The sequence below is a fragment of the Spermophilus citellus genome (assembly GCF_964194105.1).
Source record: "Spermophilus citellus genome assembly, chromosome: 12".
NCBI classification, from domain to species: Eukaryota; Metazoa; Chordata; class Mammalia; order Rodentia; family Sciuridae; genus Spermophilus; species Spermophilus citellus.
This window is the reverse complement of record NC_138198.1, coordinates 69,777,050-69,804,574: the sequence shown is the minus strand read 5'-3', so window position 1 is coordinate 69,804,574 and position 27,525 is coordinate 69,777,050. Positions and strand designations below refer to the sequence as shown.

General features: G+C 43.4%; 1 protein-coding gene across 1 annotated transcript in view; it reads right to left on the bottom strand.

Annotated features, from left to right (window-relative positions):
* The window catches only part of LOC308631647 (E3 ubiquitin-protein ligase RNF213-like), a gene marked incomplete at its 5' end in the record, with an annotated part of 106,652 nt that overhangs the window by 45,407 nt on the left and 33,720 nt on the right, over positions 1 to 27,525 (bottom strand). Inside the window, 13 exon segments of the mRNA XM_081263027.1 lie at positions 1 to 332; positions 336 to 2,438; positions 3,073 to 3,228; positions 3,424 to 3,617; positions 4,510 to 5,662; positions 6,706 to 6,870; positions 6,980 to 7,116; positions 8,075 to 8,296; positions 9,163 to 9,328; positions 12,019 to 12,605; positions 21,998 to 22,147; positions 22,327 to 22,500; positions 24,235 to 24,406. Coding sequence (XP_081119153.1) covers positions 1 to 332; positions 336 to 2,438; positions 3,073 to 3,228; positions 3,424 to 3,617; positions 4,510 to 5,662; positions 6,706 to 6,870; positions 6,980 to 7,116; positions 8,075 to 8,296; positions 9,163 to 9,328; positions 12,019 to 12,605; positions 21,998 to 22,147; positions 22,327 to 22,500; positions 24,235 to 24,406 — 5,711 coding nt within the window.

Here is a 27,525-nt window from a genome sequence, read left to right as displayed (position 1 = left end):
AGACCCTGCACCAGGCTGTCTGAAGAGCAGATCCCTCTGGAACTCTCTATGAGCTCCTTCTCACTGGGGCTGCCGCGGGACACAAAGATGCCTCGGTTCATCTTGGCAGGGTCGAGGGCCCAGTTGGAAATACCTATGAAGCTGACTTTTTGGTGGGGGACAGGATCACCTTCAATGCACCCATCTTCCAGCAGTGGGTGCAGAGCCTTCAGGGGCATTTTGGGGGAATCTTCTGCCAAGCCGACCTCATCCAACACCACCACAGACACGTACTGCTGCAGGTCTTTCCCCTGCTGGAAGCGAGCACACTGCTTGAAGGTGTTTATTATGCCCTATGGGGTGCAGTGGGGGCTACACTGGAATGACACCAGGTGGACTTGCTTCAGGCTGCGGAAGAGAGCGGAGTGTGCAGCCTGGCCTTGCATGGCATCTGCCATGATGGTCTTGGCAAGAGATTTGGAGCTGCCAGGCTTTCCCACCAGCAAGAGGGGTATCTTTAGCTCAATGCAGATGATCATCATGAAGACATTCTCCTTCAGAGCCAAGTTCCTGGCTATGGTTTTCCTCAGAGGCACCCCACTCAGGAAAAGATCCTGTGCGTATGTGATCTTGTCCAGGATGACTCTGCTGTCGTCATATGGTTCTGGAAAATACCTGCAAATGGCTCTGCGGTAGGACTCCTTCTCCTTTAGGGAGGCATGGTAACAGACCCCCACAGCTAGTACCAGGGACCAGAGGACGGGGTCTCTCCTGAAGTTATTTTTGCTGACACTGGTCTCACAGAGAAAGGTGTTCAGCTTCACCAAGAGCATCTCGCTGCGGCCATGAAACCATGTGAACACCTTCACACAGCGCTCCACATCCCGGAGACTGACGAAACTGCACTCACTTTCAGTGTTCCTCATGAACCTCTGAGAGGCAGAGAGCACTTCCGTGATTACATGAGTCTCGTCCTCGCTGATCCTGACATGGTCCACCAGTCTCTGCACAATCTGCTGGATGTAGAGCTTTTCAGCAGTGCCATTCAGTTGCCCAAAGTCCCACATCAGAGGAATCAGGCTCGGGGGCAGGGCGTGGACACGGTACACCAGCTGCCTGAGGGGAATGGAGCCCAGCCTGTCTGCTGTCTCCTCTGCACTGACCCTGTACCCCAAACCAGCTGACTCCAAATGGCAGATGGTCTCCTGAGAGTGCTTCCTGTAAGGGTTGCAGGCAGCTATGTTGTGCAAGCCTGAGTCCTCCTCCAGGGGCTGGCCATCCACAGTCTGGTCACACAAGACTTCCTTAATACAGCTTATGACTTCTGTTGTGTTGGCTTCATCAAAGAACAAGATGGTGTCCAACTGGTGTGAGTCCTTATTGGATAAGGCAGTTTTCTCAGCCTCTAAGACTTTGGAGTGAATCATGGCTGTGGTTGTTCCTCCATGAACCTTGACCAACTTCATGGTCTCAGCCTGGGCACCACAACACTGCAGATCACTAAGGAATTTAATGAGCCTGGTTTTCCCACAGCCAGTTTCTCCCATGATGATAACTGGGATCCCACACCTGAACCGCATTTCAATGGCCAGAATCTTGAGCATGTTGTCCATTGTAAGCTCATATGTTTCATCAGGGTCAAAGGCCTGAGGAATTCCTAGTGGCCGGCAGAGTCTCAAGAGTTTCTCGTGTCTGGGCAGGTTATCAAAGTCAACATTGAAGGGCACGCCTTGAAGCAACAGCCCCCTGTACAGTTCTTCTGTCATGACATCTTTCCTGATTATCTCCCCATTGAGATGGTTGATGGCATCAACGCTGCCATTCTCATTGGGCTGGAGATGGAAGCCTATGAATGTCATGGTCTCACGGTCACCATTGAAGAACACATATGGGTGAGGCTCTGACTCCCACCTCATCCAGAGAGTGAAGGGGGTGAGCTCTGCCTCATCAACCCCATTCATGGTGACTATGTGCTTCCCTTGACTTTGGTCAGAGGTATGAAGTGTTGGTGTGGCAAAGTCTCTTGCCATGACAATCATGAAGGTGACCACAAAGTTCTTGAAGCCCTGTAGTGTATCTCCAGTAAAGTCTGGATTGCAGAACACAGAGGCCTCACAGTCCTTGAGCTGAGAATTGAGGAACCGAGCAAAGTTCTGGAGCTCAGACCAGGAGGGGTTGATGACCCCACAATATATGAGGAGGTGCTGGATGCACTCCCCTGGGGTACCTTCAACAGAGCCTGCTTGGTATTGAAATGTGTCTAGGTTTTGTTTTTGATGGAATCTTTTTAAATATTGGTAAGGTCTTTGGAAAGTAGCACTGCAGAACTCTCTCTCATCCATTCCAGGCTCTATGAAGCTCCTCTCAGGGCTCAGCTCCAAGGCTATCACTTCTTTGGGAGGTCTGCAGGTGACTCTGGGGAAGATGTCAAGAAAAGTGAACTGGGGGGCATGTGGATTCTGCAAAGAAGAGACATAAATAGAAGTTAGAATTTGATTTCCTGAAAGATGCCCATATGTGTTAACCTTCCACGTGGTCTCCTGTGGATAAACCTTTATAAAAACAATCACTTGAATGCATGTGGCTTTCTGCAGCCTCTTGTTCACAGAGGCTGGCATCTGCATGTTAGAGCATTACAGAAGCTCAACTATGGCATCTGCATTATGAACCAGAAAGCTATATCCAATCCTGTGACTTGATCTCTTCACCAAGCATGAACACATGTGTAACAATAGAACTCCCACCAGCTAACAGGTTTCCATGAATGACATCTCACTGTCTTCTTCACTGGCAGTAAGGGAGACAGTGGCCATCAACAGAGGAATCCTCCACACTCAGCACCCCTGGAATTCAACCCCAGACATAGGAACCAATCTGACATATCCAGATGAATCCAAGATGCTACCAATCAACATGAGAGTATTCTCATTCTAGACATCATTAAGATCTAAGTCCAAGCATGCATTTCCCCTAACATGTACTCACAGCTACCCTAAGGTGAAAGTGGAAAACAACCAAGATGTGTCAACCCAGGCTTCAAGCCACAGAATCAAAGGTGTGCCATGACCACCTGAAAATGCCCTGTGTACATACCAGCTTTGTAGACCTCTTTGGCAGTACTGAATTTCCTTCTGTAATTTCAATGATATATAAATGGCATGGGTTCTGAAGCCACATTTTCCCACTTATATCCATTAGGTATTGTAAAATGAGGATCTTGAAAAGAAAGACCCAAGTTCCAGTCTGTACCTAAAGACAGAGAAGCATGGGTTTGAAAATACACAATTGCCAACCATTCCTCCCAACCTCCAGGACCCTCCTGACTTCTTCCTTGGGAGAAGGCAAGCATAGAAGGAAGGGACTCCTCATTCAAAGAGAAGCAGATGGGGCCCTGGGAATGTGAGCCTTCTGGTGTGGCTATTCAGTTGCCATGTGGGCACTTACCGAAGCAGTCACATCAAAGTGGAATATCATGGGCGTTTTCCAATACTGAACATCCCAGAAAGACAGGAGGGAGCCCAGGACCTGGCCCTCATCCACCTGAGCGTCAGTCAACCGAACAATCTTTAAAGGCACCTCTTCACTGTTTAACTTCTTTTTCAATTTTTCATGCAATCTCTTCACATAGAGAGATTTTCCTATAATGTTAAAACAAGGAAATTAGATCCTAAGCCTATGGATCAAGAGGAACAGATTCCAGAGAGATTAGAAATTACTTCTCAGCCAGGAGCAGTGGCACATGCCTATAATCCCAGGAGCTTGGAAGGCCAAGATAGGATGATTGTAAGTTCAAGGCCAGCCAGTAACCTAGTAAGGCCCCAAACAACTTAGTGAGACCATATCTCAAAATAAAAAATGAAAAAGGCTGGGGTATGGCACTCTTGGGATAAATCCCCAGCTAAAAAAAAAAATTAAAAAGTTACTTCTCTATATAAAATTCAAAACTGATGCAACGGAACATCATATTAGAGCACAACTCCATCATGAAGCCAGAGTCCCTAGCTGTCACCCACCCAGCATCCTTGAATTCCCCATGATGACAATGGTGGAAGTGTAATAAAGTAAAAGCAGAGGCATGTCCCCCAGTGGGGGAGAGAACAGGTTGTATCTGGACAGGGCACAGTGATGCTCACAGGTTGAAGTCAACAGAATGGAAGTCACCACCTCTTTCCAAGGAAACATGACAGTGACTAAAGGGAAGATGCAAAGGCACTCTTTTCCTGGAGCCAGAGCAGCTGTGCCTCTTCTGCTCACACCAACACAACCCGGAATAGGTCAAAGGAGGTTATGCAGGAAAAAAGTGACCTGCAGAGAAGTCCATGCAAGGAGAGGATCAGGGCTTCCAGGAACTGCAACCTGGATGGAAAGGGGGCTCCTTCTAGGGGAAGCACTGACCACAGGGAGTCAGACCCTCCTGAGACTCACTTTCCCACCTGCAGAGGGTTGTCAGCTGAGGTGCCCTCTGCTACAGAGAAAGGGGACACTAGGAAGCCCTCAGAGACTGCCTGCCCATCCCAGCACTCTCATTACCAAGTCCTGCTCTCTCTGAGGCCACGATCCCCACACACATCCGGTCTCTGAACACAGCTGCCGCTGACAAGGTCTGTGCCGGGACCCGGTAGTGATGTGCCAAGTAGGCCTGGATGGCATAGAGGGGCGCCTGGGGGATGACGTGGACTTTGTGCTGGCTGAAGGCTGAGGGCAGGTAACAGCACTCCCGTGCTGCATCACAGACCAGCACCAGCTGGTAGTCCTCCCAGGGACACTGTGTGCACAGGCTGTGGAAGAGAGCCTCTGCCTGGTAGGCCACCTCATAGCTCAGCTGATCCGCAAACAGCAGGCTGTAGATCTTGTGCCCCTGGGAAACCTGGGCCAGGCAGCGGTGCAAGAGCAGGGCTACCTCCTCAACAGTGGTCCCTGGGGTACAGAGTAGCACCTCATCGAAGGTGGGCAGGGGCTGGCCTGGGGCCTGCATGCAGATAGCCAGGGCAGCCAACAGCACCTCAGGGTGGCCACATATGACCAGGTTGGGCTTGCCAGCCTGCAGGCCCACAGGAAGAGACCGCTCCACAGGAGGCCCGCCCATCCTGGCCAGGTGAGCCAGACAATGGCCCAAGGCCTCCAGGTCTAGGCATCCAGGCAGAAAGACACTCATGCTCTCCAGGGACTGTTCCATGATGGCCCTCAGCTTGGTCACCAGGCTGATCTTAGAGGATTGCAATGGTGGTAATTCTTCCATCACTGTCCTCATGTGGTGTCTGGGGGCCTCGTTGAACCCCTCGGTGGCCCTTAAGATGTCAGCTGGGGTGCAATTGTCTTTGATGAAGGACAGCATCATGAGGGCAGCTTCGCTGGGACTCTGCTTCCTGAGCTCAGTGCTCAGGAGGACCAGCTGCTCGGCCGTGTAGAAGTTGAGGTAGAAGTGCTCCCTGCGCTTCCTGCTCATGAACTCCTTCCAGTCATCCAAGAAGTGCTCCATCTTCCTGCAGAGGGCTTCCAGGAGCCGGGTGATGTCCCCACTCTCTGTCAACTGGCTTACCAACTCCAAGTGGAAGTCCATGCAGATGGAGACGCCATTCCTGGGGCAGCAGTAGACCTCGGCAGTCCAGGTCCGGAACAGCATGTTTCCCGCAGAGTACAGGTTCAGGAAGGCTTGCACGAGCCGCTGCACATGGCAGAATAACTGGGGGAAACAGGGGCATAAGGCATATGTCACAGTGAACTACTGGAGGGGGACGTGCCAATCTAGACACGCACAGGTTCTAATTGAAGGGGCTTGGGTTCACTCCTCCCTCAGGGTCATTGGGAAACACGATCAGCCTAAGGAGTGGGTTCCCATCTTTGGGAAGTGATCAAGTGGAAGATAAGAATGTCGACTGTGGGCTGGGCTGTGCTCAGTGGTAGAGCACTTGCCTAGTATGTGCCAGGCCCTGGCCCTGTATCCAGCACTGGGGAAAAAAATGTCAATTGTGAAGTACAAATAAACTGTAACAAAAGAAACTTTACATGAGAGAGAGAGACTATTATATAAATCAATAACCTGTGTCAACAATTACTTCAGATTTTTTTCAGTACTGGGGATTGAATCCAGGGTAGTCTACCACTGAGCTATGTCCCCAGCCCTTTTTATTTTGAGACAAGATCTCACTAAGCTGCTGAGGCTGGCCTTTAACTTGCAATCCTCCCGTATCAACCTCCTGAGTCACTGGTGTTACGAGCATGTGCCACCACACCTGGCTTGAATACTTTTATTTAATATTTATTTTTTAGGTGTAGATGGACACAACACAATGCCTTTATTTTTATGTGGTGTTGAGAATCGCAACGGGGTTCCGCCCGTGCTAGGCCAACGCTCTACTGCTGAGCCACAATCCCAGCCCTGGTTACTTTAGTTTTGATGAAGAGTGCCCATTAGAATCTTGAGATTTTTGATTTTGCCAATTTACAAAGTAAATGAAGCCATTCATACTTCTTCCTAAGAACTATCTACCTGGTCACCTCCTGTTAAATGCAGTGGATTAACCACCAGTGGTGACAGATCCCTCTGATGCTCTTTTGGAGGAGCTGATGGCCCCAGGGCCTGTCCCATCTCAGATGTGACTCCACGCAAGGTGCACCCTGCAGACCCACAAGCTCCACTCTCTGGAACCACTCTGTCCACCAGAGGCCAACCCCTGCCTATTTCCATTTGCATGCCCAGCCTGAGGCAACAGGGCACCTGCTCACCTCAGAAAACCTCTCCACTTCCATACTCTTGTGGTCTTTCTTGCCAGACATCAGCATCAGCTTGTTTAAAAGATCCCTCAGCTCTTCCAAAGTGTAGGAGCGATCTGGCTCTAGGCCACTGTGACCCCCAGGGAGGATCAGGTGCAAGATGGCATCTGGGGAGATCTGGGAGGCACAACATGTTTAGAGGTCATTTTCTAGTGGCTGAAACCCTGACTCTGCAGCAGGCCAGTGTGTGCCACCAACAGTGCACCTGGAATCTGGGAGGGCTCACCTTCTGGTCACCTGTGGGTGCCCTGATCTCATAGATGCCTCTGCTGTTGATTGCTGTGGCCAGGGACAGGGACGAGAGCTCAATGGATCCATGGCTTTCCTTCACTGTCTTCAGCCACTCCAAGTTCCTGGCAGAATCTCGCTATTGGGACAAAAGCAGAGAACATGGGTCAGGGTTCGAATGACTATCTTCCTCCCTATCCTCCTCCTGCCTCTGCCCTTGCTGGGCAAACTCCAGCCACTCTCCTCCAGGGCTCTGGTGTAGCTGCTCACCCAGTGCCTAAGGCTGACTCAGGTGCCTCTGCCTGATCCCTCAGGACCCTGCTTGGTCCCCAAGGACCCTGGCCACTCAGTGTAGATGCACTGGTGCCTGGTTCTTAGCTGACACAAGTGCACATGGAGTGCACGTGGCCTGCACTTATGGATGATTGGGTGGATGGCCACAGGACATGCAGCCAGGTGGGAGGCCACCATCCTGCTGTGTTCTCAGAACAAAGGCCCTCTGAGGAAAGATGCCTGACTGAACAGGAGCCCTAAGTTCTTAATGTCCTGCCATGGTCCCTGAGCATGGCCAGAACAACTTAGGAAAATTTTAAGAGAATGTAAGCTTCTAGCAGGAAAACTGTCTATCTCCCCACCCTCCAATCACATGCAGGACCAGCTGTCCTGAGGAGGGTGCAGGCCTCTGGACATCTCTGCTCATTGGGTGAGTTATGTAGTGCTGGTTAACTAAGACTCTGGTACAGGCAATTTACTTAAATGTTTATTTTTTTCTGATAAAAAATTAATCAATATCAATTGTGAAAAATACCCAAAAGTAATAAAATAAAGGACAATTACTACCATTCAGAGAAAACCACTGTACACCCTCTTTTACACTTCCTATTGTGCTCTTTCCACTCCTGTCTTGTAGGGTGGAGAGTACTCTTGACATGCAGTTCCATAGCTCTCTTCAAACCCAAGACAAAAAAAGCATTTCCATTTATGAAGAAAACCTGGTTTTCAACATCAGTTTAAATGGCTGCCCATGTGCCCTCAAAGCAGAGCAGTTCCCTCGGGCTGCAAGATCACCATGCCTTGGAACCGGGAACAAGACTCATCAGCTTACTGGGCAGGTGAGGGTCGTTTTGCAGAGCCTTCCAGAGTTCTTTCAACAGTTCCATGAACTCGCTGAAGCCTGACTTCTTGTCCAGCTTATACAGCAGGGACGCATAGCCCTGCACAGCATCATGGAAGCAGGCCACCCGGTCCACATCAATGTCATTTTCTCCAGCCAAGATGGAGGCGAGGTCCACAAACACCTGGAGCTCGGTGATGCCTGAGACAGAAAGGGGGCTAGCACAGAACAACTCCACGAAGCTGCACAACTCATACCTGGGGCATGATCCTTAGTGAGGCCATCATATAGACACTAAGTAAACATCTAGGGCCTGCTCCACTTCCTGCCTTCAGTTAGGACTCCAGGATACCTTTTCTTTTGTAGGATATGATGACACCACTGACCAACATCTAACCTTTACCAAACAATTCCCAGGCACTGTTCTAGGCTTGTGTGTACCTTATTTCCTTTAATCCACAAACATCATCACTTAAACAAAAACAGGTTCAGTTGGTAAAAAATATGTAGATGATTAATTATTTTAAAAAATTGAGATAATTCTCTTGAGTTAATTACCAATCAAAGATTGTACATCAAAGCAGACTCAGGAGTACAAGCAGCACAGTTCTGGATGCTATCAGGAGGTGTCCTGCCAGGCCTCTGTGGTGCACCAGTGCTGCTCCTGCTCCATCTACTTGGCCTTTCTTACCTCCCCTCCCCCACCCTCTATCTAATCTATACAACCACATAGGCTGCCCAGCCCTAGACTTGGAGAGAAATGCACAGCTTCTGCAAGCTTGCTGCAGCAACATCCACTTATGTGCAAGAGCTTGCCTAGTCCTCTAGCAGAATGAGTTGGAAGGCACAAAAGGAGTCAAGATACTGAAGTAAATGACACCAGTATCCAAAGATGGAGAGAGCAGAAAAGAAAACAGTTTTAACCAGAACTCTGAAAAGCCGCCCTGATGCAAACTCCTGGAAGCAGACGCTGCCCCCCACCTAACACACGCAAGTGACTGAGGCAGGATGTCCTCAAGTTCAGGAACAAAACTTGGCAAACACTTGAAACTGAGCTACCCGCCTACCTCCCAGAGCCTCATGCAGCCAGCTGACCAGCTCCTTCTGCAGGGCCAGCTCTTCTAGACACTGGCAGTGGGGCTCACTGATATCCTGTAGCAGCTTCTTGGCCTGGATGAGCTGTGGGCTGATCTGGTCCAGTCTCTCATGACGGGTGGCCTCGAAGTCATCAGTCTGAAAGATGAAGCTCTGCTGAAGACTATACCAGAGACCACCCATGCCTGCCTTCCCACATGCCTGGACAAGAAGACGCTACAGCAAGAGTGTGACACACTCTTGCACCAAAAATAGTATGACCTCCATGGCCCTCTTTGCTACACTGCAGAAGCTACTGTCCACAGTTACCCAGTGCCATGAGGAAGCCTTCAAGGACTTTGAAAACTGTTCTGCACAGCAGCCCTGCCAGTTCTGGGCTTCTCTGTTTGTGAGAGTAACAGATGTGCTAAAAGTTTCAAGATTAGGTATAGACAATTCCACACTCTGCTAAATTTTAAGCACTATCATGCCTGTCTCTATTGAAACATAGGCCACACACACTTTAAAAATGTGAGGCTAAAAACAGGAAGGAGACTCCCTATTTACCTCTCTTATTGTTTCTCTTGCTGAGAAAAAACTTTTAAGTTTAATTAAGTCCCATTTGTTGATTCTTGTTATTAACTCTTGTGCTATGGGTGTCCTATTAAGGAATTTGGAGCCCGACCCCACAATATGTAGATCGGAGCCAACTTTTTCTTCTATCATACGCAGAGTCTCTGATTTGATATCAAGCTCCTTGATCCATTTTGAGTTAACTTTTGTGCATGGCGAGAGAAAGGGATTCAGTTTCATTTTGTTGCATATGGATTTCCAGTTTTCCCAACACCATTTGTTGAAGATGCTATCCTTCCTCCATTGCATGCTTTTAGCCCCTTTATCAAATATAAGATAGTTGTAACTTTGTGGATTAGTCTCTGTGTCCTCTATTCTATACCATTGGTCCACCCGCCTGTTTTGGTACCAGTACCATGCTGTTTTTGTCACTATTGCTCTGTAATATAGTTTGAAATCTGGTATCGCTATACCGCCTGATTCACACTTCCTGCTTAGAATTGCTTTTGCTATTCTGGGTTTTTTATTTTTCCATATGAATTTCATGATTGCTTTATCTATTTCTACAAGAAATGCCATTGGGATTTTGATTGGCATTGCATTAAACCTATAGAGAACTTTTGGTAATATTGCCATTTTGATGATGTTAGTTCTGCCTATCCATGAACAGGGTATATTTTTCCATCTTCTAAGATCTTCTTCTACTTCTCTCTTTAGGGTTCTGTAGTCCTGGGAACAAATTTTTACTCCTCACACTTCAGATAGAGCCCTAATATCCAGAGTATACAAAGAACTCAAAAAATTAGACAATAAGAGAACAAATAACCCAATCAACAAATGGGCCAAGGACCTGAACAGACACTTCTCAGAGGAGGACATACAATCAATCAACAAGTACATGAAAAATGCTCACCATCTCTAGCAGTCAGAGAAATGTAAATCAAAACCACCCTAAGATACCATCTCACTCCAGTAAGATTGGCAGCCACTATGAAGTCAAACAACAACAAGTGCTGGCGAGGGTGTGGAGAAAAGGGTACACTTGTACATTGCTGGTGGGACTGCAAATTGGTGCGGCCAATTTGGAAAGCAGTTTGGAGATTCCTGGGAAAGCTGGGAATGGAACCACCATTTGATCCTGCTATTGCCCTTCTCAGACTATTCCCTGAAGACCTTAAAAGAGCATGCTACAGGGATACTGCCACATCGATGTTCATAGCAGCACAATTCACAATAGCTAGACTGTGGAACCAACCCAGATGCCCTTCAATAGATGAATGGATTAAAAAAATGTGGCATCTATACACAATGGAGTACTATGCAGCAATAAAAAATGACAAAATCATAGAATTTGCAGGGAAATGGATGGCACTAGAGCAGATTATGCTTAGTGAAGCTAGCCAATCCCTAAAAAACAAATACCAAATGTCTTCTTTGATATAATGAGAGCAACTGTGAACAGAGCAGGGAGGAAGAGTAGGAAGAAAAGAGTAACATTAAACAGAGACATGAGATGGGAGGGAAAGGGAGAGAAAAGGGAAATTGCATGGAAATGAAGGGAGACCCTCATTGCTATACAAAATTACATATAAGAGGTTGTGAGGGGAATGGGAAAATAAACAAGGAGAGAAATGAATTACAGTAGATGGGATAGAGAGAGAAGATGGGAGGGGAGAGGAGGGGGGATAGTAGGGGATAGGAAAGGTAGCAGAATACAACAATTACTAATAGGGCATTATGTAAAATTGTGGATGTGTAACCGAAGTGATTCTGCAATCTGCATTTGGGGTAAAATTGGGGGTTCATAACCCACTTCAATCTAATGTATGAAATATGATATGTCAAGAGCTTTGTAATGTTGTGAACAACCAATAAAAAAAAAAACAGGAAGGAGAAACTCAGGCCTGACCTACGACAGGAGTAATGTATCATTTGGTACTTCCTGCTGGAACTAGGAAAGGTACCTGGACAATTGACAAAATATTTCCTTTTGTGCTTTTATAACCTAATGAAATAAGATTCCTCTGGAAAGAGTATGGTTTCTCTATCCTGAATTTTTGGTTCTCAGATCGACCCAAGAAAACTCACTAGCTAAGGAACAGTCACACTATCTCAAGCAAAGGTAAAAATGCAGGCCATGGAATGTTCCAGCCTCAGTGCAACCCAGACAGAGCCTTTCAGGGGGGCTGCCACACTGCCTGTCCCAGAATCCCTGGGGCTTCCAAGGAGTCTGAGGTAGGCCCCCACCTCACAGGAGTCCCCAGAAAATAACTTACAAAGTTTATTAAAGTGTAAAGAACACTGAAGTCACCAGTCAATCCAAAATCTTTTTTGACCTTGCAGATGACTTTGGCTGAGCTGATTGCCTGGTGCAGGCTATGGTACTCCTTGATCTGCTCAACATGCTCTGAGATCCAGCCCCTCTGGGCCTGAGGATGTACTTCACACATGATCTGGAGGTCCAAAGTCAGGTCATTGTATTTATCTACAAAGTCTTTGAAGATGACATCAATTTCTGCAAAGGTGATATCTCCTGACTTCAGATCCTGATACAGTTTCATGAACCTTTGGTAACAAGGCAAATATAAGTACTCATAGGCCTCTGTAAGTGCAAGGGGTCGACTTTCATATTCCCCTTTGGGATCGTTCAATGACTCTGCGGCTTCTTCCCAGAAGATCTGGAAGATGTGGCTGTCTGTCAGTGAGTCTATCCTTTCAGCCATTTCCTGGACCTTGGGGCCTAGGTTGTAGTGTGTCATCTTCTTACAGGCCGAGGACAATGGCTGGCTCAAACTCATGATTTCATTCAGTCTTTTGCAATTCAGGTCTTCCATGTGTCTTGCTTCAATCTCTCCAAAATCCACTTTGGAAACCACAAGGAAACATGGAAGTTAAATTGCTAGTCATGGTAGCATCTTATTTTACTTTCCCAGTATTTCTAATCACTGCCTTAAGAAAACTAAGTGAACACCATTGCTGGGATTTTTGTCACATGAAGAATTCATCCCTCCTCCCCTCCACCCTGCTGTGGCTCATTCATCAGTTTTCAAGATAAATAACAGATTGTAAGCTCTTGTGTGGAAAGGACAATTGGAAACACATATCCATCTCCTTTCCTCCCAAATCTGTCTCCAGTAACAGATTAGAAATTGCTTTTTCAAAGATCATAACCAGCAGGAATGAGGAGAGTAGAAAAGGAGCCCAATAGCAACATACACTGGGAAGTAGAAAGATGACCACACCAAATGATACTCCTGGGGCCTGAAAACACAGACCCTGAGGCCACAGTAGACATGAGCTCAGCCAGGCCAAGCACAAGCTCCTGGTAGGCAAGGACACTAGTTTCTAAGGTCACCCTAGACTGGAGGAGGCAGGGGGAACAGGAAGTGAGTTCAAAGTCTGTTTAAGAAGCAGTTGGTAAGAGTCCATCCCCACCATGGAGGCTGCCCTCTGCCTGGCAAGAGACAGGAAGGACCACTTGCAGGGCTCTCAGGCCTGGAGGCCACTTCTAGACACACACCTGTCTTGGACAGTTACAAAGGACAGGGAGTATTCAATTTTAAGAACCAAGAGGACCACACAGCCACCAGGGCAGGAGAACTGGAGTAGAGGAGCTCACCCTCCTACACTCCAGAAATCATGGCAGCAGGCAGGGGGCTGCAAAAGTGACCAGCCCACAAGAGAAGCCCTTAAGGACCAAGTCAATTCAAGGGCAGCCACAGAGCCTCAGGGGCCATGGCCCAGAAGCCCTTAGCCTGTCAATCCACTTGTGGTGACTGTCTTTATAGACACAGACAAACAAAAATCTCCAGCCAGAATAGAAAAAGCTTTAACATGGGGAACATACCAAAAACCCAATAGGGCTGATGTAGCTCAGTGGTAGAATGCTTGACTAGTGTTCTAGCATGTGTGAGGCATGGGGTTTGATGCTCAGTGCCAAATTAAAAAAAAAAAGAAAAGGCTAGGTTTGTTTCATCCTCAGCATGCAATAAAGAAAAGAAAGGGGGAAAAGCCAACAGAGAGAAGCAAATTGAATGAAGTGGAAAACTATGCAAGGAAAAGAAAAATCTTTAAAAATACCAATAATCTCCAAAAGATAAGATACTTCAACCGTGATCCATGACAACAGCACAGTATATAAATGGATCTTTAAAGAAAAAAGGGAGGGGCTGCAGTTGTGGCTCAGTGGTAGAAAGCTCACCTAGTGCATGAGGCACTTGATTTGAACCTCAGCAATACATAAAGATAAATAAATAAAGGTATTGTGTTCATTTACAACTAAAAAAAAAATTAGAAAAAAAAATGCTGGTGTGGTGGCATATGCCTGTAATTCCAGCAGCTTGAGAGGCTGAGGCAGGGGGATCGTGAGTTCAAACCCAGCTTCAACAAAAGCGAGATGCGAAGCAACTCAGTGAGACTCTGTCTCTGAATAAAATACAAGGAGCAGATGACAGTGACCTCAGCCTTTTTGCCACACAGAAGGAAGTGGAACAGACAACAGCGACCCCAGCCCACTCTATGGTAGGAGGAGAATGACCATGCTATGGCCTCATCTGCTGATGCATGCAGTGGCTTTCCACCTGGCTTCCATTTAGTGACAACAGGCAGGACCAACAAGACCATATTTCAGGTTCCTGCAGGCAAGGAATTGGTAATCACTACAAGATTATAAGTTAGAAACTATAATACCTCGAATCCACAATGCTAGAGAGGAAGACACATGGACGACATGAAGAAACAAGGGAAGAAATTGCTTGAAACACACCAAGCTGATACAATAATAGATTCCATTGACATTCCATTCCAAATGTACATAATTAAAATGATCTGCAGAGCAAAGAATGAATTAAAAGAGCAAATACAAGCAACAATTGACTGCTCCACCAAAGAGATTGAGAGGAAATACACGTAACAAAAAGTTACTTCAAGAAAATCATAGAGACTGTGAAAAAAAAAACAAACGGAAATCCTTGAAATGAAGGAAACAATAAACCAAATAAAAAATTTAATAGAAAGCACCAGTAGACTAAATCACTTGGAAGACAGAACCTTAGGCAATGAAGACAAAATATATAATCTTGAAAATAAAGTTTACCACATAGTGATGATGGTGAGAAACTGTAAAGAGAACCTTCAAGAATTATGGGAAAACATGAAAAGACCAAATATAAGAATTACCGGGATAGGGGAAGGCACTGAGATACAAACCAAAGGAATGCAAATCTCTTCAATGAAGTAATAACAGGAAATCTCCCAAGCATGAAGAATGAATTGGAAAAATAAAAAACAAGAGGCTTACAGGACAGCAAATATACAAAATTACAACAGATCCACACCAAGGCACATTATAATGAAAATGCCTAGCATATAGAAAAAGGATAGAATTTTAAAAGCCACAAGATTAAAGTTTCAGATTACATATAGGGGGAAAAAAATTTGGATCTCAGTAGATATCTCAGCTGAGACCTTCAAAGCTAGGAGATCCTGGAACAACATATATCAAGCTCTGAAAGAAAATGGATGCCAACCAAGAATCTTCTACCCAGCAAAATTAAGCTTCTGATCTGATGATGGAATAAAAATCTTCCATGATAAAAATTAAAAGAATTTACAATGAGAAAGCCTGCACTACAGAATATTCTTGACAAAATGTTCCATGAGGAAGAAATGAAAAATAACAATAAAAATCAGTAAAAGGAGGAACTACACTAAAGGAAAATCCAATCAAAGGAGAAACCAAGTCAACTTAAAAACCAAAAATAAACCAAAATGACCAGGAATACAAACCATATCTCAATAATAATCCTGAATGTAAATGGTCTAAACTCATCAATCAAAAGACATAGATTTACAGATTGGATTAAATAAATCCAAAACCATGCTGCTTTCAAGAGACTCATCTCATAGGAAAAGACATTCACAGGTGAAAGGTGAAAGGATGGGGAAAAAACATACCACTCACATAGGCCATGTAAACAAGCAGGGGTTTCCATTCTAATAACGGATAAAGTGGACATCAAACCAAAGGTAGTCAGAAGAGGTGAAGAAGGACATTTGACACAGCTTAAGGGGACCATATATCAACAAAACATAACAATCATAAATGTCTATACCCCAAACAATGGAAGTTCTATGTATATCAAACAAACCCTTCTCAATTTCAAGAAGAAACTGATCACAACACAATCATACTGGGTAACATTAGCACACCTGTCTCACCTCTGGATAGATATTCCAAACAAAAACTAAACAAAGAAACTACAGAACTCAATAATACAATTAAATGATTTATATATAACAGACATATATAGAGTATTTCATCAATCATCGAGTAAATACATCTTCTTCTCAGAAGCACACGGACCCATCTCTAATATAGACCATATATTAGGCCACAAAGCAACTCTCAGCAAATGCAAAAAATAGAGATATTACTCTGTATTCTATCATATCATAAGAAAATGAAAGCAGAAATCAATAATAAAATAAAAAATAAAAGCTACTCCAACAGTTGGAGACTAAATAATATGATATTAGAAGAGAAATGGGTAGCAGAAGACATCAAAGATCAGTTAAAAAAATTCTTAGAGGTAAATGAGAATATCAACACATCATATCAAAATCTCAGGGACACTATGAAGGCAGTGCTAAGAGGAAAGTTGATTGCAGTAAGCTCATTCATTAAAAGATTAAAAAGTCAACAAATAAATAACCTAACATTACATCTCAAAGCCCTTGAAAAAGAAGAATAAATCAACACCTAAAGTAGTAGAAGACATGAAATAATTAAAATCAGAGCTGAAAACAATGAAATTAAAACAAAAGAGAGAATTCAAAAAGTTGACAAGAAATGCTGGTTCTTCTAAAATATAAATGAAATTAATAAACCCTTAGCCAGGATAACAAAGAGAAAGAGAAAGAAAATTCAATTTACTAAAATTCCTGATGAAAAAGGAAATATCATGATGGACATTATTGAAATACAGAAGATTATTAGAAACTATTTTGAAATTTATACTCCAATAAAATAGAAGATCTTGATGACACCAAAAAATTTTCTAGAAACATATGATCTATTCTATCTGAATCAGGAGGACCTACACAATTTAAATAGATCAATTTCAAGCAAGGAAATAGAAAACACCATCAAAAGCCTACCAATCAAGAAAAGCCCAGGACCAGATGAATTTTCAGTCAAGTTCTACAAGACCTTCTAAGAAGAACTAATATTAGTATTCCTCAAATTATTCCATGAAACATAAAGGGAGGAAACCCTTCCAAACTCATTCTATGAGGCTAACATCACCCTAATACCAAAACCAGACAAAGACACATCAAGGAAAGAAAACTTCAGACCAATATCCCTGATGAACAGATACAAAAATTCTCAATAAAATCCTGCCCAATTTCATACAAAAATATATTAAAAAGATAGTGCACCACGATCAAATGGGGTTCACCCCAGGGACGCAAGGTTGGTTCAACATATGGAATCAGTAAATGTAATACATCACATAAATAAATTTAAAGACAAGAATCATATGATCATCTCGATAGATGCAGAAAAAGCATTTGACAAAATACAGTACACTTTCATGTTCAAAACACTAGAAAAACTGGGAATATTAGGATCATACCTCAACATTGTAAAAGCTATCTATGTTAAGCCCAAGGCCAGCATCATTCTAAATGAAAATAAATAAATAAATAAATAAAAGCATTCCCTCTAAAAACTGGAACAGGACAGGGATGCCCTCTTTTACCACTTCTATTCAACATAGTCCTTGAAATTCTAGGCAGAACAATCAGAAAAAAAACAGAAGAAATTAAAGGGATATGCACAAGAAAAGAAAAACGCAAACTATTTGCAGACAACATGATTCTATATATAGAAGATCCAAAAAATTCCACCAGAAAACTTCTGGAACTAATAAATTAATTCAGCAAAGTAGCAGGATATAAAATCAATACCCATAAATCAAATGCATTTCTATACATAAGTGATTAATCCACTTAAAGAGAAATTAGAAAAACTACCCCATTCAAAATAGCCTCAAAAAATACAAAATACTTGGGAATCAACCTAACAAAAGAGGTGAAAGACCTGAAAACTACAGAACACTAAAGAAGTAAATTGGAGAAGACCTTAGAAGATGGATAGATCTCCCATGCTCTTGGATAGGCAGGGTTAATATTGTCAAAAGGGCATACTACTCAAACTGTTACATAGTTTTAATGCAATTCCTATTAAAATCCCAATGACATTCTTCATAGAAGTAGAAAAAGCAATCATGAAATTCACTTGAAAAAATAAGAGACCCAGAATAGCCAAAGCAATCCTTAGCAAGAAAAGTGAAGCAGGGGGCATCACAATACCAGACCTTAAACCATACTGCAGAAAAATAATAACAAAAACAGGTTAGTATTGGCACCAAAATAGACATGTAGACCAATGGTACAGAATAGAAGATACAGAGACCAACCCATATAAATACAGGTTTCTCATATTAGACAAAGGTACCAAAGACATACACTGCAGAAAGGGTAGCCTCTTCAACAAATGGTGCTGGGAAAGCTGGAAATCCTCTGTGGCAAAATGAAATTAAACTTCTATTTCTTACCATGCATAAAACTCAACTCAAAGTGTATCAGGACCTAGGAATTATACCAGAGACACTGTACCTAACAGACAAAAAAAGTAGGCCCAAATCATCATGTCAGATTAGGCCCTGACTTCCTTAACAAGACTCTTAAGGCATGAGAAATAAAATCAAGAATCAATAAATGGAATGGATTCAAACTCAAAAACTTGTTCTCAGCAAAAGAAACAATCAGTGAGGTATGGGAGCAGAATTTTACCACACACACATCAGATAGAACACTAATTTCCAAGATATAGAAATAATTCAAAAACCTCAATACCAAAAAAAAAAAAGAAAGAAAAGAAAAAAAGAAAGAAAGAAAACCTAAACAACCCAGTCAATTAATGGGATAAGGAACTGAACAGACACTTCTCAGAAGAAGATATACAATCGATCAACAAATATATTAAAAAAACTATTCAACATCTTTAGTAATTAGAAAAATGCAAATCAAAACTACTCTAAGATTTCATCTTACCCCAATCAAAATGACAGTTATCAAGAATACAAGCAATAATGAGTGTTGGCGAGGATGTGGGGAAAAAGGTACACTCATACATTGCTGGTGGGACTGCAAATTGGTGTATCCACTTTGGAAAGCAGTAAGGAGATTCCTCTGAAAATTTGGAATGGAATCACCATTTGATCCAGCTATTCTATTCCTCAGTCTATACCCAAAGGACTTAGAATCAGCATAGTATAGTGACATAGCCACACAAATGTTTATAGCAGCTGAATTCCCAATAGCTAAACTGTGGAACCAACCTAGAGGCCCATCAAAAGATGAATGAATAAAGAAACTGTGGTATACACACACACACACACACACACACACACACACACACACACACATACACACACACACAATGGAATATTACTCAGCATCAAAAGAGAATAAAATTTTAGCATTTGTAGGTAAATGGATGGAGTTGGAGAATATAATGCTAAGCAAAGTAAGCCAATCCCAAAAAACTAAAGGTGGAATGTTTTCTCCCTTTAGAGGATGATGATCTATGATGTGTGTGTGTGTGGGGGGCGTTGGAAGAATGAAGGATCTTTGGATTGGGCAAAGGGGAGGCTGGCGAGGGGTTATGAGGGTAGAAAAGATGGTAGAATGAGATGGGAATCATTACCCTAGGTACATGTATGATTGCACAAATGATGCATCTCTACAAAATGTACAACCAGAGAATTGAAATGTACTCCAGTTGTGTATGATAAATTGAAATGCATTCTGCTACCATATATAACTAAGTAGAATAAAAATGAATATAATAATAAAAAAGAAATTACTCAGCTCACCAATAAAAGATATAATCCATGCTTATACAATTACATCAAAGTGAATTCTGCTCTCATGTGTAACTAAAAAGAACCAACAAAATGCAATCTCAAAAAAAAAAAATCAGCATACTACAGTGATTCAACCACATCGATGTTTATAGTAGCTCAATTCACAATAGATAAGCAATGGAGCCAACCTCAGTGCCCTTGGACAAATGAATAAAGAAAATGTGGGGGCTGGGATTGTGGCTCAGTAGTAGAGCACTCCCCTAGCACGGGCGGGACCGGGTTCGATTCTCAGCACCATATAAAAAAATAAAATAAAGGCATTGTGTTGTGTCCATCTACAAAAAAAAAAAAAACTCTCTCTCTCTCTCTCAAAAATGTGGTAAATGTACACAATGGAGTGTTACAATTACTCAGTTATAAAGAAAAATGGTTTTATGGTATTTTCTTTGGTTAATGAGTGGAAATGGAGACTATCATAAGTTAAACAAGCCACAGTCCAAAAGTTAAAGGTTGAATATTATGTCTGATATGTGGAAACTAATCCAAAATCAGGGGGGGCATTAAAAATAATCAAAGTAAGATCAGAAGAGTAGACAAAGATGAATGAATATAAGGGAGGAGAGAAGGGATAGGAAACGTCAGTGGAATGAATGCAACCTAAATTTCCTATATACCTGTGTGTATATACCATGAATATACCACAGTGAATCTCACCATCATGTATATCCACAAGAAACTAATTTTAAAAAACTCTTAAGTAAATAGCAAAATGATCAGTAGAGTAGAGGGAAGGGAACGGGGAATGGGAGGAAATTAAGGTAAAGAAAAATACTGGGGATAAATTAGAACAAATTATATTCCATGCTTTTAAAATTATGCCAGTATATTCTATTTCTATGTATAACTAAAAAGAACCAATAAAAAGAAATATTTTATTTCTTTTATTTTTTTATTTCTTTATTTCTAAATAAATAAAATACAAAATAGGGCTGGGGATGTGGCTCAGTGTTTAAGTGCACTTGAGTTCAGAGTTCAGAGGGTTTTTGGTACCAATACCTGGTACCAAAAAAAAGAAAGAAAGAAAAAAAGAAAAAAAAGAAAAAAGGGAGTGTCTTCAAATTAAATATATGTGAGAGCTGAAATGAAGAGTTCAATGCCAAGGCTGCACAAGAAGGTTGAGGAGAAGGCTCAGGAAGCGAAGCCCAAACAGGAGAGATGTTATGAGAATCAGGCAACTGTTCCAGCAGGCCCAGCAGCTGCTGATGTGAACCCAGCAAGAAGGAAACCACAATAAACCAATTTATGAGAACTCCCTAGAGTTCTAAGACTAGATCTCCAGCTGACAAAGATCTGCCAGTGCCCAGTCCTGGAGATGGAAAAGAGATCAACAGTCAAGCACAGTTTTATGACATCTTCAGGACACCAGGGCCAGAGAGCTCTCCAGAGCATCCCAGGAAGGACAATAAGCCTCACACAGAGGATCAGTAGTGAGGCTACATCTGATGGCCCAATACAGCACTCAAGCAGCACTCTGAAGGAAACTCTGTCCCCAGCCAAATGATCAACCTACAGCAGGGGCACAGTTCTGTATTTGGCCTCCTGTGCCCCCATCCCAGCAAGCAGCAGATGCCACCCTCTGTCAAACAGGATTCAAGTGCAGGCCATGGATGCAGGACTTGTCCTACCAGCCTGGAGGCACAAGGCAACCCTGCGAGGCAAGGGGAGATTGAGGGCCACCTCCCCACCAGGGAAAATAAGCCCTTAGTCTGGGAGACTTTTCAGAGACATCCACTCATACAGCTGATATAGTTCGGGGTTGAATTCAAACTAAACACAATGAAAAAGGGGGAAAAGTTAATGACAAGACAAGAAATGCAATTCTACCAGCTACAGAAATCTTGTGCCAAAACCGTGGAATAGTCATGGTCCATGGCACGGTCCGCTTGTGAATCCTGTGTTCACACCATGGCGAAGGCCTAACCCTGAAGAATGCACCAATAACTCAGGACACCACTGGGAGTGACAGAGCAGCAAGAAGCCTCATGTGCAGGGCACAGACTTGAGAAAGATATACACCTCTCCTCCATGGGAAGCCAGAACAGGACAGTGACACTAGGAAATTGCAGATGTCTATGGGTGTGGAGGTAGACAACAAGAATGTACAAGCTGAAGCTGCTTCCCTGGGCAAATGCATTGAAAACTGGGCTAAGAACATGTTTTAAAAGCTTCTCCCTGCCAAATAAGGCCCCACTATTTGTGGCCTGCTTCTGTCCCCATTATAGCTCTCGAGGGTGGCCCAGCGTGACTGCGGGAGCAGTACCTTGGACGAGGTGCTTCACCTTCCCACACAGCCTCAGGAGGCTGTCCACCTGTCTCTTCTCTCTCTTCAGAAACATGACTTCATCCATCCTCCAGTCCAGTGTCTCTTCCATGTCACATTTTTTCTCTTGCAATGAAAAATTTTTTCTTTCTGGAAAATAATGACAAAGTCAGCCAAAGGAAACAAACTTCATGGCACCCCTTTCTCTTCCTAGGAGTGCCCCCACAGTCACCACCAGAAGGACAGAGAGGCCTCCACTCAGTGGCATGGATAAGGACAACCAGCACACATGTGAACACGGGCTTCTTACAAGCCTGGCCTCAGCTCACCTAACTGCCACAGGTCCAGAAACTGACTTTTGTGCTTCAGGATCAGCTCCAACCGTCTGACCAATATGGACCCATTCAGGACATCACCAGCAACCTCTGTGAAGACAGAGCTGGCGGCAGCCATTAACCTCTTGGCATCCTCTGTGATGTTGGCTAAGAGCTTCTCATCTGTCCCTGAGAAGATAAGGAGTACAGTGAGCTGGTTGAATTCAAACTAAACACAATGGAAAAGGGGGAAAAGTTAATGACAAGACAAGAAATGCAATTCCACCAGCTACAGAAACCTTGTACCAAAACCGTGGAATAGTCATGGTCCACGGCTGGTGTGAGGTTCTAAAAACAAGGAGAGGGGGCAGCCCCCTCTCCTTGTTTTTAGAACTTCACACCAGCCCCATGCCCACGTGGCTCCGGCAGCAGTGAGTTTTGTTTCCAGATGTGCTGATGCCTCATTCATCTGTGCATGTACTTGTGAGGTTCAGGTCTTACCCTAGTGCATCTCCTGACTAGGAGGACGAGACCCTCCCAATGGCCAAAGTCAGCCAGTAGAACCACAGTGCTCAAGGTTGAAGGCCTGAATCCATGCTACAGTGAACATATTTCTTGGACTGCACATGATGTCCTTTGAAATTCACCTGTCTTGGGAATCCTTGAAATAGTACAAAAATAAACTGCAACAGGACAAGCTCACACATAAGAGGCCACTCCATGGGTGCAGTGAAGCATCTGCATAACACCCAGGAAGGAGACAGATCCACGCTGAAGCTTCATGCTCTGCCTATGCCTGTCTGAGGATCAAAACCTGGAACATGAGCTTTTGGAACAACTTAGAGGACAACAATTTGAAATGTGCTTAGTTTAACTGCCAGACTATTTATCTCACAGTAATATGAGGCCCATAGAGTAGTATGAGAAGAGCAAGTTTATCTGTACCATTAAAAACAAAGATAGCAGAGGGTTGGGATGCAGCTTGATGGTGGGGTGCTAGGCTTGCAGGCATGAGGCCCTGGTTCAGTCCCCAGCTTCACACATACAGACTTTCATTCATAATTACAAAAACATGGACACAGCTGAGATGAACTTCAGTGGGAGAATGGACCAACCCAGGCACATCCAGACAAGGGAGCTTTGCTCAGTTATAAAAGTAACAGAACAATGAAGCCAGGAAAAGACAAGGAGGAGCCCTAGATGCATACTACTGAGTATGTGGAGTGTAACACGATATAGTCTTCCCCAGCAGACTGCTATGGCCCGTGCACACAGCAGCCACCTTCAGGACCACATGCTACTCCTATTTGTCTCCTGGCATGGAAGGACACAACTGGTTTGGCTCAGACAATCATCTGCCCTGGGTTTTTATTGCCACACCCAGAGTTTTTCCACTACAAGATCTGAATCTAGCAATTTTATGCATAAACCTGCACCATCATTTCCAGGGCAATCAATGCACAACACCTGGGAAGGCAATGGCTGAAGAGTCACTTCATGTTTAGTTAGTTATCAATATAATATTAGTCTCAACCTGTGACAGATGGGCTTAACAGGGAGGCAAGCTGGGCTTGGATTTGAGTTCCAAACACTTGTTATCTTTGAAATAGTAAGTCTCCAACACCCTGGGTAATCAACCTGCCCTGGGCACTTCCATTCCCTCAACTGGAAATCAAGGGCCTTGGGGACTTTCAAGGGGCTGCTTCAAGGACAGTGTGTCCCCCCAGGAGCAGGTATTCAGCAGGCACTCAGCAGAAAATGGCTCTGGTGCTAGATGCTCTTTATGCCTATCACCTGCCTGGCACCTCTGCCCATCCTGCCTTTACCAAACCTCAGCACATGCAGGCTGAGGATCAGGTCAAGTACCTTGCCCTGTTCTATTGCCCAAGGAAGGACAGCAACTCCAACCAGCCCTACACGCACCGTACAACTTGAAGAGCTGCTTCACATCTGGCCCCGTAAGCAGGTATTCAAGAATCTCATCCAGGCCTTCTCTGTTGTTCCTGGGCCAGGACTTGGTGATCACAGCAGACACGAGGCTGCCAAATTTCTGCAAATCATGACAAGAGACTCCCTCTAGGACACTGATCCGAGACTAAAAGAAAATGAATTAAAAAGAGAGAATTTAGAAGATTTTACTGATTTATTTTTTAATGACATAAGTTAGCACCCAATAGCATTTCAGAAATCTACTGAAGCTAGCTTTATAGTGCCTCCAAAAAAAAAAAAAAAAAAAAACACACAGAAGAGAGGCTTGGGATATCCCCCTGATAAAGGGGGAGTTTAGCTTATTGGAGGCCCTAGGTTTCATCCTCATACTGCAAAAAGAAAAAGAACAGAAAATGTAAAATACTTAATGTTTCCTAGAGCATATCCATTCCCCTGTGGCCTGGTTCCATACGTGAGGTGCCAGAGATTTGAAGATGCACGCAAACGAATGAACATACCCCAACAACCCCAAGTCACATGCCCTCCCAGCTCACTGCCAGCTTCTGTATTTCTCTTAGACTTGCCTGCAAAGAAAAATACCAAAAGCAAATGAGGAAAACTTTACTACGTTGTACGTTTTATATCCTGAGCTGCCCTCAAACACCACTGACACTACAATTCTCCTTCTGATGCTTCACCAAGAAGCAAAACACTCTTCTTCTTTGGGTTCACATTTTTACAAAAAAAAAGTTTCAGTAATCAGTACAAAACACTGGGTGAACTAACAACAGATACTTTTTGACATTTAAAAGGATAAAAGAAAACATTAACTAGCAATAAATAAAAAGTTATAGACCATGGGGAAGTGAGATTTATCCAAGGAATAAAACCATGTTTTAGCATCAAAAATCAGTTAATAAGCCTGGTGTGGTGACACATGCCTGTAATCCCAGCAGCTGGCTAGGCTGAGGCAGGAGCATCAAAATTTGGAGGCTAGATTCAGCAACTTAGTGAGGCTCTGTCTCAAAATGAAAAACAAAAAGTGCTGGCAATGTGGCTCAGAGATAAAGCACCCCTGGGTCCAATCTCTAGTGTCACATATACAGACTTAAAAACATGAATACATCACACCAATAGAAAAAAAGTGACACAATCATTTTAATAGATGCAGAACACATATCAGACAAAACTCCAAGAACAAGACCAGGATGGCCAATTTCACTCCTTTGTCAGTCCCAGAGTTGCTATCCAGGGCAATTAGGCATGAAAAAGGAAAAAAAATGTATTGGGATTGGAAAGGAAGTACTATCCTCAAAGGCAGATAACATGTTCATCTACATTGAAACCTCAAAGAAACTATTCTCTCATGTATGCTCTGCTAGAGCCAAGAAATAAGCCTGCCAAGCTGCAGGTCACAGAGATGAGGTGCAGCCCTGTTTCCAAGTGCTAGTGATGAACAAACTGAAAACAAAATTGAGAAAATAATTTTAAAAAATTTTTTAGTTGTAGATGAACACAATATCTTTACTTTTTTTTATTTTTTTATGTGGTGCTGAGGATCAAACCCAGTGTCTCGTATGTGCTAGGCAAGCGCTCTACCACTGCACCACAACCTCAGCCCCGAGAATATCATTGGTCACAATAGCAAAGGAATAAATAACTTAGGAATAAATTTCACAAAAGAAATGCAGACCTCACTATTTGCAAACCACAAACCATTGTTGAAAGAAATTAAAGACCAATATAAATGGGGAGACATTCTAGGTTCAGAGACCATGAGATGTGACATTTTTAAGAGGTCAACACTCCCCAAACTGACCTACAGATTCAAAGCCATCCCTGTCAGAATCCCAGCTGCTTTCCTTGCAGAAATTGACAAACTGATTCCAAAATTCATAGGGAATCCCAAGGGATCCAGAAGAGCAAACAATGTTAAAGAGGATAATGAATCAGGAAAATACATGCTTCTTAATTTTACGAACTACTTGAACGAAATGGCAGTGGAGACATGGACAGATGTGAGGTGAACCCTCACAGCTGTGGTCAACAGACTTTTTGATAAGAGTGCCAAGATCACTCAAGGAGTGAAGTACAGTGCCTTCCTCAAATGGTCTGAAACAGCTGGATCTCCACATATAAGAGAATGTACCTGGACCCTTACCTCATACCACAGAGAAAAAGGAATTAATGTTAAGAACTAACACTCTAGAGCTTTCAGAGGGGGTTGCTCCATGACAGAGCACATGCTTAGTATATGGTCCTAGGTTTAACACTGGTGCCAAAAGCAAAACAAAACAAAAACCTTTTAGAGGAAGACACAGGTAAATCTTGATGACCGAGAATTTAGCATTAGATTCTTTGATGTCAAAAGTACTAGCAACAAAAGAAAAAAGAATATAGACACATTGAATTTCACCAGAAGTTAAAACCTTCCCAGGAGTGGTGGAGCACACCTGTAATCCCAGCTACTCAGGAAGCTGAGGCAGGAAGGTTACAAGTTTGAGGTCAACCTGGGCAACTTAGTAAGACTGTGTCTCAAAATAAGAAACAAAAAGGGCTAGAGATGTAGCTGAGTGATAGATCACCCCTGGTTTCAATCTCTACTATCACAAAGAGAAAGAGAGAAAAAAAATTTAAAAGTCCATGTGCTTCTAAAAAAACCACCAAGAGTGAAAACAATCCAGAGAATGGGAGAAAATACTGGCAGATCACATATCTGACAGGAGATTTGCATCTGATTATCCAAAGAACTCTTTAAGCCACAATAAAGGAAAGACTACAGCCCAATGAACAAAATGGGCTAAAGATCTGAACAGACATTTTTCCAAAGACATCGCAAAAAGAAATAGCCAATAAACATATGAGAAGGTACCCGAGGTCATAGAGATCAGAGTCATTAGAGAAACCACTCCAGACCACCAGACTGTACTTCCCAGGTCTGAGAGCAAAGGCTGTGGGGTGTGGAGAAGTCAGGACCCTCCGAAGCTGGCAACTGACATGGAAATGGTCCTGCCAGTGTGGGAATGGGCCAGACAGTCATTAAAATCACACAGGTACTAAGTGATCCAGCCACTTCACCATAAGCATAGACAGCATGAATAGCATGTCCACAAGAACCTGTACATGGTGGTTCACAGCAGCAGATTTATAACAGGCATCAGTCAGGGAGAGCTTGGATATCCATCAGGGGACAAACGGAACATAAAAGCACACTGCATCCATATGATGAGCAACATGTAGCCATGAAACAGGACAAAGTACTGACAGGTGCTCCAGCATGGAGGA